The 16,130-nt window shown below is 43.9% G+C and overlaps 1 protein-coding gene across 1 annotated transcript; it reads right to left on the reverse strand.

Moving 5' to 3' along the window:
- Positions 1–15,403: 15,403 nt before the first annotated feature.
- Positions 15,404–15,754, reverse strand: LOC124775273. Its single transcript, XM_047250111.1, has one exon. The coding sequence runs from the start codon at positions 15,752–15,754 to the stop codon at positions 15,404–15,406; it is 351 nt and encodes a 116-aa protein (XP_047106067.1).
- Positions 15,755–16,130: the final 376 nt, after the last annotated feature.

Genomic DNA, 16,130 nt, shown 5'->3' on the forward strand with positions numbered 1-16,130 from the left:
CACATCAATATCACAACGTCACCTCTCGGCCCACACGCCAACCCAACACAAACCAATTTCGTCGCCGTCATTCCTGCATGCTGATTAACAATGTTCTTCCACGCCGTACAACCCCTAGGCCTGAGTCACAATCAATAGCCGCGCGGTATTAACCGAGCGGTCTTAGGCGCTGCAGTCATGGACTGTGAGGCTGGTCGCGGCGGAGGTTCGAGTCCTCCCTCAGGCATGGGTGTGTGCGTTTGTCCTTAGGATAATTTAGGTTAAGTAGTGTGTAATCTTAGGTACTGATGACCTTAGCAGTTACGTCCCATAAGATTTCACACACACAATCAGTATATCTGCGTCAGCTTGTGATCACGGAGAATAATCGATACGCACGTACCAGTAAGTAATATTTTGTCCTCCTCCTTCCGGACAGTGTTCTTTCGAAATTTGAATAGTAACTCTCTCCGTGATGCACAACCCATCTCCTGCAGCGTTTGCTACTGGAGTATGTTGAAATTCTCCAAAAATTTCTTGCGTCAGCTAAACGATCCCGTGACAGAACTCGCCGCTTTTCGTTGGACCTATCTCCTCTATTAATCCGATTATTATGTATCCCAGATTGATAATAAGTGCTGAAGTATTTGTAATGGGGTTTCTAGCACAGCTTGGTATGGGCGACTATTCTCTATCGGAGACAGACGTTGGTGCAGCAGAAAACGTCTGCTTATGGATACAAGTAACGCTTTGTTGCGATTTGTTTACACTCAGTCACTCTTAGGTGCTGTTAGTGTTGATACATAGCGAGTGCAGCAAATACACCGACACAGTGTCATATGGTGTGTTCGCTTCCCATGTGGTTAGGTGGCAGTTCAAGGTTTGACTCATGGCAATGGCGATGCCGGCTGCGTCATTGGTACGGCGTTGACCGGCACAGACTGATCATCATGGTATAGTTCACCTGTTTGATGTCGATAGCCGGTCCCGCCGGGATTTAAATACGTATGTCCTGAGCTGATCGTGTGGAAAAAGGCTCATTTCTATGTCATGCGAAAGCGTCTTGAACGGGGGCCAGTGTCTTGATCCAAGCTGTTGCTACACAGCAGGGCGATGAACTGCTGAAGCTTCCTGCATTTGCTGAGGGTGCTGCATCATCAGATCGTTGACTGCGGCGACGGCTGATGCCCTGCATACGACTAGTATGCCGGTGAGGCCCGTTCTGTTACAAACTGGCATTGCACGTTGTGGTCGAACACATGTTTTGTAATCCACTTTTCTTTATATATTCATTTAAGATTCTTTCAATGAATCTGAGCCTGAAATAAGCTTTTCCTACAATTCGCTTCATATGCTCATTCCATTTTTGGTTGCTCTGGTCGCTTCTCCCGGTAATTAACAGTGGTCCTAGTGACTTGTCGCCAATAGTGTAATCGTACAGCAGTGAGTTTCTTCGACTATTTATGCACAATACGTTATATCTATTTCTGTTCAGGATCAACTGCCAGTTACTGCACCAATGTTCGATCCTTTGCAGGTTTTATTGCAATACGGTACAGTCTTCTGCTGTTGCCAACTACTTATAGACAACCGCGTAATCGGTAAACGACCTCCGACATTAACCACTACATCTTTTATACACAGAATGCAAGCAGTAACGATTCTATCACATTTTCTTGGCTTAGTCCTGGAATTATCTTTACATCTGTCGACACGCTTCTTTCAGTTCACACAATCACATCAAGTACAGTTTTGCTTTTTGTCTCGGAAAACGGCCAGCACTGCCCCATATGTTGGCACGATGTGATCCAAAATAAATTTCTACCCGTGTCCGGAAATAATCTTCATAGACCTGCATTAGTAACCTGATGTAAAATTCTGCGATCTGTAACTAATATGAATATAAAAAAGAAACCCTTCTCTGAATGAATCGACACTGAAAGTGACCAAACACTAATTTATTCAGCATAATCACTGCATAAAAACTGGTGTAGACCGTAACCTGTACGTACGGAGCCAATGTCCGCTGCACCCCATAAGGTGTATAATACAGTTAACCAAGATATCCAAGAAATCCAAAGGCAGGTAGTCGTACACAATAGCAAAGTCCTCAAACGTATTAATGATCCGGTACGTATACATGCCCTCAGTCCAAGACAGATTCCCTCGATCGTATTAGACTATGTCACTATCTCCTTGATGAACCAAGGTGGTTTTGTACAACCATCGCTTGTTCCCTCTTCTTAGTCCTAATTGAGGGCACCACTTGAAGGGTTGCGAGCACCTGCTTTTCCGACTGCGAGTTTTCGAGTGCCTCCTAGCGCGAGCCGTTGTGTAAGTCAGCAATCTATGGTGTTGCTTTGTCGATAATGGTGTCTGACCCGGAGTATGAGTTGTCGTTAGGTCGGGATATAGTAAATGTGATTCTTGTACAAATGGGACTCTGTTCAAACCCAATTAACTGCGACATACAGTTGACTGAACAGCTATTTTAGTGAAACACTTCACCTTTGAGAGAAGCATAAAGTCCCAGGTAGCATGTTATCTAACCCCCTCCCTTCACCACGGCCACCAAGAGAAGAGAAAATCTTAATATCAAATGCATTTTAGTCCACAATTTATTATCATATCTCTAAGATAGTTGTGTAGCCGCATTTGTCTCATCGAGAATAGCACTTCTCCGTCGATATTTGTGAGTTTATTATTCGGAGAATAGAATGTTTACGAATTTAGTTTTACTGGAACATATTTAGTATATGTGAATATAGAAAGATTATAATAAATAAAAAAATAATAATTCAAAGATTAAGCAATTGAAAAGATTTCTAAGGAAATTATCAATTCGGTTTTTGTAAAAAGTTGTGGATATGTTGGCGGAATTAGCATTTCCAAACACAGTGTTCTCCAAAACTTGATCACGTCTTAAAATTTATAGTTCAATTGTAGGCGTCACTTCGCCAAAGAAATTTATCATAAAAATTTAACGAATTAGAATCTCAGTGACGGTTAACGTATCATTGTACGACACTTCAATCAATTCTAAATGTACTCTCTCACATATATTACTGTATTTCGATTATGGGTTTTATTCACAGGTGGAGAATTCGTAGTTTTTTGTATTTTATCTGTATAATTGTTTCGACTGAAACAGACATGTATGATATTATGTAAATTGAAAAACGAGTTAGTCACCAGACCGTGAAGGCCCAATGGATGTCTCCGGCTGCCGAGTCATCCCCTGCCTTGCGGTCTCGAGTGGATGTTGTATGGAGGGACCTGTGGTCAGCACAACGATTTCCCGGTCCTTTTACACACTTTACACACCGTGGAGCAGCTACTGCTTCGTCAAGTAGCTCCTCATTACGAAACATGACGCTGAGGAAAAAGCCTTGGCAGTAACGGAATTCGAACTTGGGTCCTCCGTATGGCACCTGTCTACGCTGACTACACAGCTACGGAGACAGACAGTTATAAAACTTGCGTAAATAATCGAACACCTGCACCCGGCATTTTGATGTTATTTTAGTATATGCCAATCTGTTTCGGTGACTCAATACAAGATCTTAAGGCCTTCACTGACGCTGAGGAGGTGAAATGAAGATGGTGGTTGCAGAATAATAAAATAACATCAAAACGACGGCCGCAGGTGTGTCACTACGTAAGTGGACGTTTGAAGTACGACAGACCATCAGTCGCAAGGATAGACGGAGACTCTAAAATACAGGGTGTTTCTGTAAGAGGGTGCAAAAATTTAACAGGGCATAGAGGATGCTCCACTGAGCACTTTGAGGTTGGGAAACTTGGATGTGATAGGAGATAATAGGAATAAATCACAGTACTGTGTACTATTTTTATTCATATTAGTTACTGTTAATGGAAAATACCATTACTGACACAATAAAAGTATCATTTGTATTGTATGTTACAAAATGTGCTGAAACTGACGGCAGTCAACTTCAATGCAAGCACATTGGCGAACAAGATTCTAATGCATGCTGACAAATATCCCTGATGTGTTTTGAATCACATCACGGGCAACTACTATTCTGGCAACTAATTCCATTTCCGTATCCATTGAGGTCTCATACGCAACTGACTTTTGATATCCCCATAGGAAATAATCAAGAGGATTCAGGTCAGGTCACCACGCAGGGCATGGAATATGACATCCCCTTCAAATCCAGCGACCGGGAAATACTTCCTAGTATCCACGCTCTTCCTTATTTGCAGGAAATAAAGAATGTACGTGTAAATAAACAGAACAGTACCTATAAACTTGTACGCGTGTTAGTTGTAAACTATCTGGAAAACAGTAATGTTGGGCAAAGAGGTAGACAAGTTTACTTCCATATCTCCTTAAGCTGGCTTCTCCGACCCCAGGTTTCACTCAAAGTATTCAGTGGAGCATTCTCTATGTCTCGCTATATTTTTGCACGCTCTTTCGCAAAACACCCTGTATAGCACTAGTTACGAACTATAAAATGCAGCACTAATTACCTAAACTACCGAAATTACCAAATTTTTTAATTACGATGTTTTGTACGTTTAAGAGTTCAGTGAGTTACGAATTTTTCTTAGCCTCCTCTTTACCCTAAAGAGAATATTACGGGTGCGTCTGAGTCTTATTGTTAGTGCAGTTGGGTTGGCGTCGATCTCTTCCGATCTGTTACGAAGCGTCAGGGTTGTATCTCTTTAGTGTGAACGACTGTGATGACGGCCTGTACAGTGTATTTTTGTGTTTGTTGTTACCGACGAAGACAAGGGAGAATGTGAAACCAGGAGCTGGACAGTGGTCTGTCTATCTGGTGGTCTTGTTACTGGAAGTTACGGAATCCAATTGATTTTGGCCCCACTGCACTCGACTTTGTTTGTTGTGCATGATGATGTAACACGCTTAATAAACTTTACTGTTTTCATCTCAAGTCTCCATTAGTTTCTGTCATTGTGGTTCGTATGTTGACGGTAGATTATGCTTGGGGCCTGACGATGGCACTTTTTGGCGTCGAAACGGGTAGCATGTATTGAATAAACGACGTTGGATTACAATACAGCTGTCGTTTTCAGTTATAATTATTCAAGTACATCTGAGGGTAACTCGATGCGAATGATCACTGGAACAGATCAAGCTCGTAAGGGGCCAGCCGTCACAGATCATCTTGCGGAAAACTCCTGACGACTTCACAAGAGGCTCTCAAGACAAAGTGTTGCGAGAAGATGTCCGAGTTCGTGTTCCTTCTCCGTGACAATGGCCCACCTGACACTGCACAGAACTCGGTCACATAATATTATTCTTTGGGTTACCAAATTTTTCCTGCTGTCTCATCAGCCCCAAATTCTCCTTACGTGTCACCCAGTGACTTCTTCTTTTTGTCACAGATAAAGAAACCATTGGGTGGCGATAGTGGAAGCTCATACAAAATTTTACCAATCTGCTTCAGCATTAAAAAAATAAACAGCAAACAAATTAAAAAAAAAGTTTTAAAATAAAAAGTAATACTCGCTCAGTGACACAAAATGAAGTCCATACGTCGCTGTTTTCTGCTGGAAAATTTGTCTATAACTTCGGAGCTGAACCCATTAACTTTGGTTATCATATTCTTTTCAGTACTTCTGCCTAGAAACATAATCGAAATTCACGTCATATGATTCACAACACACTCGTAATCTGACAAAACGAACTCATATTTGCGACAGGGGAAGAGACAAACGTTATTACTGAACCCAGATTCTGTTATAAAGGCGAAGGAGGGAAATGTGTTAGCATACAACAGGATGCGAACCTACTTCGTTCGGTTTTTCGTAATTCAACGTCTCTGAGTGCGTGGCCAGAGTGAAGATAAGCATTTAACAACAATATTATTTATGTTAAGATATCCTGAAGCCTTTTACTGCCTAAGTGTAATTGACATTTAATTATGAGAAAGCCTACGGAGGGTGACGTGTTAATGATGAACCTTCAAAGCGTCAGAGAGAACATTAGCAATATAAAGTTGCACTCATGTGAAAACTAGCACTTTTCTATTGGCCTTCTATATCTGACTTTCCATTGGCCTCGTTGTTAGAGATCAGAAGGTCTTGATCACGTACAATTTAATAATTTCATCCGGTGGCCGGTTTCGATCTCATAAACAGACTACATTTACTCATTAATAACACTGCTGCAGTGTTCTTCATGTCTCTCCCGAGCGGCTTGCTCTATGGCACAGTCTCCTACAGTCAGCAAGCAGTAAATATGGTCTGATGATGATCCTATAAGAGATAGAAACCGGTCGCAAAATGAGTTAAATAATTCACATGCAATCAAGACTGTTTTCATTGAAATAATTTTATTGGAGACGTGCCCCTTCTCTGACGGGATAACAGTGTGGCTGAAATCATTTCAGCACTCGTCACTAGCTTCTTGTCATTACGGAGACAGCTCTACAAAACATGCTTTCATCCATTTTGTTTGCGTATCAGCGTGCAATCGAAGAGAAACGTAATTTTAATGCGGTATTCGAATCGCATTCGAAGTGAAACGGCGTAATTTTTAGTGTAATATTTGCAGTGTACTGTAGCACGTTAGCACATGGTCGCCGGCGACAACTGGGTGGCAAGCATTTCCAGAATGACGACGGGGTGATGTGCAAGATGTCACATTTCCTGACCAGCCAGCATACAGTCTTCAACAACCAAGGTCTCGGATTTTTTGAATAAATGTCGCATTGAATGATGAATATGAAAAGAAGAAGTTCAAAATGGTTCAAATGGCTCTAAGCACTATGGGACTTAACATCTGAGGTCATCAGTCCCCTAGAACTTATCATTACTTAACTAACCTAAGGACATCACATATATCCATGCCCGAGGAAGGATTCGAACCTGCGACCGTAGCAGTCGCGCGGTTCTGGACTGAAGCGCCTAGAATCGCTCGGCCACCGCGGCCGGCAAAAGAAGAAATACCTCTGCCACCAAGTTTCAGGGTCGTTGCTCAATATTTTCTAAGTTGTAATCAAAACTTTGTCTAGTCCATGTAATTCATCAGCCCATTTAATCGTAGCATCCATTCCATTCACGACATTACAGACATTAGCAAAACTGACCACACTACATCAGCTACAACCATTACCCAATTGTCATTAGTTTATTGTTTCGTTTCCACTCATTTCATACATTCTGATAATTCTGTATAGGCAGATGTCAGATGACGAGAAAATTTCATTATATTGCTCTAAAGCAGACACTTGCTTACTAATTTTAAGGAAAAATCGAGTTTCATTTCTCGAAAATCGCAGTTTTAAACATATTATTCTCGCTGAACTACTAGTTTGGTATTATAATGTAGCCTCACCATGTCGTACCTTCGGAAAAGCGTATTCCAACCAGACCAGAAATGTCGACCGAGCCATTGTAGTTTCTGCAATGACGATGTCACCTCTCTCCCCTGTTATTGCCTCTCGAACGAACCGTACATGTTAGCAGCAACATATTGGACGGCACCTCAACAGGTGAAAGATGAGCTTTATTGGCGTTTCGTCGATAAATTGCCAGCAAGTTTCCTTCTCGCTATCCAATGAATATCTCGCTCCACATACCCGTACACGTCACCTCTTTACAGGCTTTTTACCTGCTAAACAGGCACTGACAGCTGGTACTGCGTGTTATTGAAACAATGGCCAACGGTTTAATTCACATGGCAGTGTTGCTGATTGTTAGGATCCGCAGTAAACAATATTCTAATAAATCACTACGTCTCGTACACACTCGCCTTTGTCACTTGTAAGGTAGATATTTCCTCTTGTCACGAGTATGTGATAAGTTCGCAGTACATTTGCACTTGTTTTGTTTGATTTCCAAAGCATTAGGTCTGAATCAATATCTACATTGGCATACATTTTCCGCAGGTGACCGTATAGCGCATTCCGAACCTACCTTGTAGCACTACAAGTGATTTCCTTTACTGCTCCAATCGTAAATACAATGAGGGAACAACGACTACCTAGACGACTCCCCTTTTTTATTCTTTTTTATTTCCTTTTTTTTAGGCGCCCAATCTCTGTCTTCCTCTACAGTTTTTGCCGTCTACTGTTCCCTCTAGTACCATGGAAGTCTTTCCCTGATGTTTTAACAGATGTCCTATCATTCTATCCCTTCTCCTCTGTATGAAAACTAATTAGTTCAATGAGTATGCGGAGGGTTTGCTGTTGATAATGAAACATTAAATAGGTTCTTTACATTTCATTTTGTATTACCATTTCTTGTTGCAGATATGGCCGCAATCCTGTCTTATCTTAGTGTATGTTGGCGGCAGTAGAATCTTTCTACAGTCAGCTTGAAATGCCAGCTCCCTAAATTTTCTCAGCAGTATTTCGCGAAAACAACGTCCTCCTCTAAACATACCGATTTTAGTTCACAAAGCATCTCCGTGTTAATCGGACCCATTGATAACAAATCTTCCTTCAATCTGACCTGGTGGGAATCGCGAACACTCCAACTGTTCTCAAGAATGAATCACACTTGTGTTCTGTACGCATTCTCCATTGTAGATGAGCTACACTTTCCTAAAATTCTCCCAGTAAACCGAAGTCGACCGGTCGCCTTCCTTATTACCACAAGAACCTGCCATAAAAACTGATACACCCCGCGAATACGCAGAAGTGTTGCAGCACGACGTGACATTGACTCGATTAATGTCTGAAGTAATGCTGGAGGGAACTGACACCATGAAACCTGCAGGGCTGTCCATAAATCCGTAAGAGTACGAGGGAGTGGAGATCTCTTAGGAACAGCATGTTGCAAGGCATACCAGATAGGGTGTATGTGTTCATGTCTGCGGAGTTTGGTGGCCAGCAGAAGTGTTTAAAATGAAATGAGTGTTCCTGCAGCCACTCTGCTGCAATTCTGCATGTGCTTGGTGTCGCATTGTCATACTGTAATAGCCCAAATCTGTCGGAATGCACGATAGACATGAATGGATCCAGGTGAGCAGACAGGATGCTTACGTACATTTTACCTGACAGAGTCGTATCTAGACGTATCAAGGGTGCCACATCACTCCAATTGCACACTCCCCACACCATTACAGAGCCTCTACCAGGTTGAACAGTCCCCTGCTGACATGCAGGCTACATGGATTCATGAGGTTGTCTTCATACCCGTACGCGCCCATCTGGTCGATACAATTTGAAACGATACTCGTCCGACCAGGCAACATATTTCTAGCCATCAACAGTCTAGTGTCGTTGTTGACGGGCCCCAGGCGTAAGGCTTTGTGTCGTGCAGTCATCAAGGGTACACGAGTGGGCCTTCGACTCCGAAAACCCGTATCGATGATGTTTCGTTGAATGGTTGGCACGCTGACATTTGTTGATGACCCAGCATTGAAATCTGCGACAATTTGAGAAAGGGTTGCACTTCTGTGACGTTGAACGATTCTCTTCAGTTGTCATTGTTCTCGTTCTTGCAGGATGTTTTTTCCGTCAGCAGCGATGTCGGCGATTTGATGTTTTACTGGATTCCTGATATTCGCAGTACACTCGTGAAATTGTCGTGCAGGAAAATACCCACTTCCTTACTCGCTACCTCGGAGATGCTGTCTCCCATGTCTCGTGCGCCGTGTATAACACCACATTCAAACTCACTTAAATCTTGATAACCTGCCATTATAGCAGCAGTAGCCGACATAACAACTGCGCCAGACACATGTTGTCTTATATAGGCATTGCCGACCGCAGCGCCGTATTCTGCCTATTTACAATTCGCTGTATCTGAATAGGCATTCCTTTACCAGTTTCTTTGGCACTTCAGTCTATTAAAAATAACTCTGCAACAGTACGCCTACATATTTAATCGACTCACTGCGTCAAGCAGCACACTTCCAGTGCTATATGGAAATATCACGCTATTGTTTTTCTTAATCAACTGAGTAACACCGTCCTCCCGTCCGCCTGCAAAATCGGCATCCCGAATGGCAGAACACGGCTGCCGCATGCTTTCATCACAGCAAGTGAATCCAAAGCAGGCCACTGCCGGAGACGAAAACACAGCCTCCCTTCTCAGCCTATGGCCGCCAGGGCCCGCTACCCAAGTACCGTGGATCGAGAGCAGTGCCAGAGGTCACGATCCACAAGCGGACTATTTACCTACGCTACTCACGTGATCGAAAATAATCCGAAAAGGTCCATCCACCGACGGACCTTATAAGCCGGCGGCCACTGGCCAGGAGGCAATTCTACACGCTGCCCAGCCATGTAGGGATCTGCCATCTCGGCCGCAACATCCACGCGCCTCGTCTGTTAGCAGTCCCGGATCATAAGTGGATCTTAACTTCGGTCTGTGACTCAACAGTGTCCTGTAACGGTGATCTCGTCTCCCCGGAAAGTTTTGTGGTAATGCTATGCCGACCACTCCCCATTATTTTTATTTACGTCTTTTCTTTGGAGGATTTTCTTGAGCGAGACACATGTGAAGAAACATTTTATTTCGTTCGTCTTCTGTTATATGATCCGAAGTAGGATCTTGCATAGAACTGTGTTTTGTTTCGATACTTTGTCGACGTCGTAACGTTCTTGTTTGTTGGTTTTTCCAACAAAAACAGATTGAGGAACATCTTTCGCGTTTTCTCTGCTACCGCAGCTACAGCATGAGTTAATTTACATTTTTCTACATTGAGGGCAATGTGCCACTAATCTCACCAAACAGAAGTTTCCTGGAGTAAGAGGGGGTGGAGATCTCTTCTGAAAAGCATGTTGTAAGGCAACCCAGATAAGCTCAATAATTTTCACGTCTGAGAAGTTGGGTGACCAACGGGAGTGTTTAAACTCAAAAGAGCCACTCTGTACCAACTCTGAATGTGTGAGATGTTGCATTGTCCTGCTGGGATTTCCCATGTCCGTTGGAAGCTAAAATGGACAAGAATGGATGCAAATAATCAGAGAGGTTGCTTACATACGTGTCACCTGTCAGAATCGCATCTAGACGCATCAGAGGTCGCATATCACTCCAACTGCACACGCCCCACACCGTTACAGAGCCTCCACCAGCTTGAACTGTCCACTGCTCACATGCAGGGTCCATGGATTCATGAGGTTGTCTCCGTACCCGTGCACGTCCATCTGCTCGATACAATGTGAAAAGGATGAAAATTTCACTCTACAGCGAAGTGTGCTCTGATATGAAACTTCCTGGCAGATTAAAACTGTGTGCCGGACCGAGACTCGAACTCGGGACCTTTGCCTTTCGCGAGCAAGTGCTCTACCAACTGAACTACCCAAACACGTCTCACGGCCCGTTTTCACAGCTTTAATTCCGCCATTACCTCCTCTCTAACCTTCCAAACTTCACAGAAGCTCTCCTGCCAACCTTGCAGAAATAGCACTCCTGGAAGAAAGGATACTGCAGAGACATGGCATAGCCACAGCCGTGTATCGAGCAGATGGACGTGCACGGGTATGGAGACAACCTCATGAATCCATGGGCCCTGCATGTGAGCAGTGGACAGTTCAAGCTGGTGGAGGCTCTGTAACGGTGTGGGGCGTGTGCAGTTGGAGTGATATGCGACCCCTGATGCGTCTAGATACGATTCTGACAGGTGACACGTACGCAAAAAACCTCTCTGATTATCTGCATCCATTCTTGTCCATTTTACCTTCCGACGGACTTGGGAAATCCTAGCAGGACAATGCAACATCTCACACATTCAGAGTTGATACAGAGTGGCTCTTTTGAGTTTAAACACTTCCGTTGGTCACAGACCTTCTCAGACACGAACATTATTGAGCCTTTAATGCAGCCTCGGTAGGTCGGGCTTCAGAATGATCCACTTGTTTCGAAACTACTCGTGAGACATATTTCTGCAACTGTGACAGATTTGTGAATACACGATTCGTGAAATGTATATGACGAAACGGATGGATGTTGTATGCAACACGAGGGAACCTTTACAATCAGTGTTGTGCCTGCGTCTGTAAAGTCCGCCAACGAGCGTCTGACCATCGCTAGTGAACCTGCAGACGCAGGAGGGCATCTGCGCTGTGTTCTGGATTCCATTGTGAACAGAATATCAGTCCAGTGTGAGCAGCAGCACACGCGACGTACCAGTTCTGAACGCGACCGAAATGATTAATGCGGCAAGTCCGCCGTCGGAGGACGAACGGGGCGCGTGATTTCTGCGCACCGTCCGCTCGGTGCCTCGTGCATAATGGAGCAGCGCCGAGGAAACTGCCATGGCATACGAGCACGAACCTGTCCGCGGCTTTCGTGCCCATCTGCTGCTCACATCGGTAGACCAAGTTATCAGCAGACAACTATCCAACTCATACGTCATTCACTGCAATTCTGTTCGTTTACTAAGTATAGTGAAATGAAAATCAGGTATTCCATGGAAATCATTATCGTCTCCTGCTCCACAGCGACATTCAGGTTAAAACCTCTTCGAACACGCAGTTCTCACGTTGCGGTTCATAATGGAAGCAAGACTAAAGAAAAATCAAGACACGTTCATAGTATTTGTCGACCTGGAAAAATGGTTCAAGATGTTCGAAATTCTCAGAAAAATGAGTGAAAGTGAAGAAGAATTACATAATTCTGGAATGAACAGTCTAATGAATGCAGAATATAGATTGAGATAAATCGAAGAAAGACGAAAATAATAAGAAGTAGCAGAAATTAGAACAGCGAGAAACTTAACATCAGGGCTGATAGTCACGAAGTAGATGAAGTTAAGGAATTCTACTGCCTAGGCAGCAAAATAACCAATGACGGACGGAGCAAGGAGGACATCAAAAACGGACTAGCACTGGCAAAAAGGCACTCTTGGCCAACAGAAGTCTAGTAGTATCAAACATAGGTGTTAATTTGAGGAAGAAATTTCTGAGAATGTACGTTTGGAGCACAGTATTGTACGGCAGTGAAATATGAACTGTGGAAAAACTGGAACAGAACAGAACCGAAGCATTTGAGATGTGGCGCTACAGATGAATTCTGAAAATTAGGTGGACTGATAAGGTAAGGAATGTGGAGGTTCTGCGCCGAATCGGAGAGAAAACGTATATGTGGAAAACACTGACAGAATAACAGGACATCTGTTAAGACATCAGGAAATGACTTCCATGGTACCTGAGGAAGCTGTAGAGGGCAAAAACTACAGAGGGAGACAGAGATTGGAATATATCCAGCAAATAATTGAGGACGTAGGTTGCAAATGCTACTTTGAGATGAAGACTTTGGCACAGGAGAGGATACAGACCACATGACTAAAAAAAAGTTAAAAGTGGTACTACTGAATAACAATGACGGACTTTCAGATGGAATACCACTGATGCTGCAGGCCATTCATTAATTGATTTGACACAGGGCCATTATGTTTGTAATTTACACATTCTTCCAGAAGAAGAATTCTCTGCATTACGCACAATATACTCTTTCTGATCTGAATGTCTGTGGAGTGACGGCAGCTTGTTCTTCCTCAAGAGTCGAAACCAGAAAGGTGTTCAAAAAGTGGCTCTGTGCACTATGGGACTTAACAGCTGAGGTCATCAGTCCCCTAGAACTTAGAACTACTGAAACCTAACTAACCTAAGGACCTCACACACATCCATGCCCAAGGCAGGATTCGAACCTGCGACCGTAGCGGACATCACACACATCCATGCCCAAGGCAGAATTCGAACCTGCGACCGTAGCGGTCGCGCGGTTCCAGACTGAAGCGCCTAGAACCGCCCAGAGAAGGTGTGTTCGACCGGGATCTGGGAGCAAAGCTGACATTTTAATTAATCACAAGGTTATTTCATTGGATTCCGGTAGGGACTCTGGGCAGACCAGTACATTTCAGAGATGTTAACGTCCAAAATTCATTGCCGTAGGTGCTACTTTGTGACATAGTACATTGTCATGCTGATACAGTCATTTTCTTCTAACTGGTTCTTTATTATATACAGTACACAAAGTGGTCATATTCTTCCAAATTTACACTTTTCTTAAGCACAGTAATTAGGACCCAAAACTAGCTACGCCCAAGCAGCCCCTTACCGTAAAACCACTTGCTCCGTACTTCAGCGTTGGCACTACACATGACTGCCGATAACGTTCTCCAAGGCATTCACGAAACTCACAGTCTTCCATCGGATTGTGACTTGTCGCTCAACATTATTCATTTCCAATGATCCACTATCCAGTGGCGTCACTCTTCACTCCTTCTCAAGCACCGCCTAGCATGGAATACAGAAATATGCTACGAGATCAAAAGTATCCGAGCACCTGGCTGGAAATGACTTACATGTTCGTGGTGCCCTTCATCGGTAATGTTGGAATTCAGTATGGTGTTGACCCACCCTTCGCCTAGATGACAGCTTCCACTCTCGCAGGCATACGTTCAGTCAGATGTTGGAAGGTTTCTCGGAGAATGGCAGCCCATTCTTCATGGAGTGCTGCACTGAGGAGAGGTATCGATGTTGGTCGGTGAGGCCTGGCACAACGTCGGAGTTCCAAAATATCCCAAGGGTGTTCTGTAGGATTGAGGTCAGGACTATGTACAAGTCAGTTCATTACAGGGACGTTATTGTCGTGTAACAACTCTGCCTCAGGCCGTGCATTATGAACAGGTGCTAATCGTGTTGAAAGAAGCAATCGCCAACCCCCAATTGCTCTTCAACAGTGGAAACAAGAAGGTGCTTAAAACATCAATGTAGGCCTCTACTGTGATAAAGCTCTGCAAAACAGGAAGGGTTGCAAGCCCCCTCCATGAAATACACGACCACACCGTAGCACCACCGCATCCGAATTTTACTGTTGGCACTACACACACTGGCAGATGACGTTCGCCGGGCATTCGCCATACCCACACCGTGCCATCGGATTGTCACATTGTGATTCGCCACTCCACACAACGTTTTTCAACTGTTCAATCGTCCAATGTTTACGCTTCTTACACTAAGCGATGCGTCGTTTGGCATTTACCAGCGTGATGTGTGGCTTATGAGCAGCCGCGCGATCATGAAATCCAAGTTTTCTCACCTCCCGCCTAACTGTCATAGTATTTGCAGGGGATCCTGATGCAGTTTGGAATTCCTCTCTGATGGTCTGGTTGCTGCTATAACCTGTTTTGCATCTCTTCGGACTGTTCTGTACGCATTCCATCGCTCAGGTGTTTTATCGGCAAGAAACTCATGATACAATTGTTTCCTTGTGTGTACCGTGTCTGTGACGGTGTCATTCCAAAGGCACGTATCTCTATCGATCCTCCGACGTCCTGGTTTTGTTGTCCCAAGAATTGTACGTGCAGCTCCGTGAGCAGACACTTTCAGTTGCTCCCAGCTTTCCTCAACTGTTGTAACTGGTGGCAAAGTAATTCGGGCTATGATGTCTGCTTCCTTATCCTTGAATTTCCACCATTTGATTCTCACAGGTCCTGTGCGACCTTCGTGCTTCTTTGTTGGCAATTTGATTCTTAGCTTGCACACGAATGGACTGTATTGTTTCGAAACTGTTTCATAGTTGCATCAAGCACATTTTTGAGATCACGGCGTCTCACGAGGATGTAGTCGATCTGCGTGGCATTAGTGCCGCTGTAATACGTCATCAGATATGAGTCACGCTTTTTGAACCATTTGTTCGCAATTGCCAGGTTATCAGGTTCTGAGAACTCGAGAATACTCACACGGTCGTCATTCTTTTCTCCGAATCCATGCCCAATGTGAGCGGTATGTTCTTCCTTTCTGCATTCTACGTTCCCATTCAGATCATCAACGATGATGATGGAATCTTCTGGGGGCACTTCAGCAGTTTTTGCATCAAGCATCCTCCAAAAGGCTGTTTGATGGAAGTTGCTTGGCCAGTTTGTGGATCGTAGGCACTGAAAAAGTGGATTTTTCTGCCATCAGTGATGTACACAGTCTTCATCATGCGATCATCATATCTTTGCACTTCAGAGATATTACCGTCAAACTTGGATGATAGTATAATGCCAACGCCACTAGCTATTCTGTGTGTGCCTTTATTCATCAGCTTGTAACCGCCTCTAATATCGTACGATTAGCTTCCGCTCCACCGTGTTTCTTGAACTGCATAAATGTCTATGCGTCGGGTTTCAAGGGCTTTAGATAGCTCATTGTACCGTGCAGTCATGGTGCCGACGTTGAGTGCTGCAAGACGGGATGTGAGGGCTAGCTTGTTTA

This window comes from Schistocerca piceifrons, chromosome 2 (genome assembly GCF_021461385.2).
Source record: "Schistocerca piceifrons isolate TAMUIC-IGC-003096 chromosome 2, iqSchPice1.1, whole genome shotgun sequence".
In the NCBI taxonomy this organism is placed as follows: Eukaryota; Metazoa; Arthropoda; class Insecta; order Orthoptera; family Acrididae; genus Schistocerca; species Schistocerca piceifrons.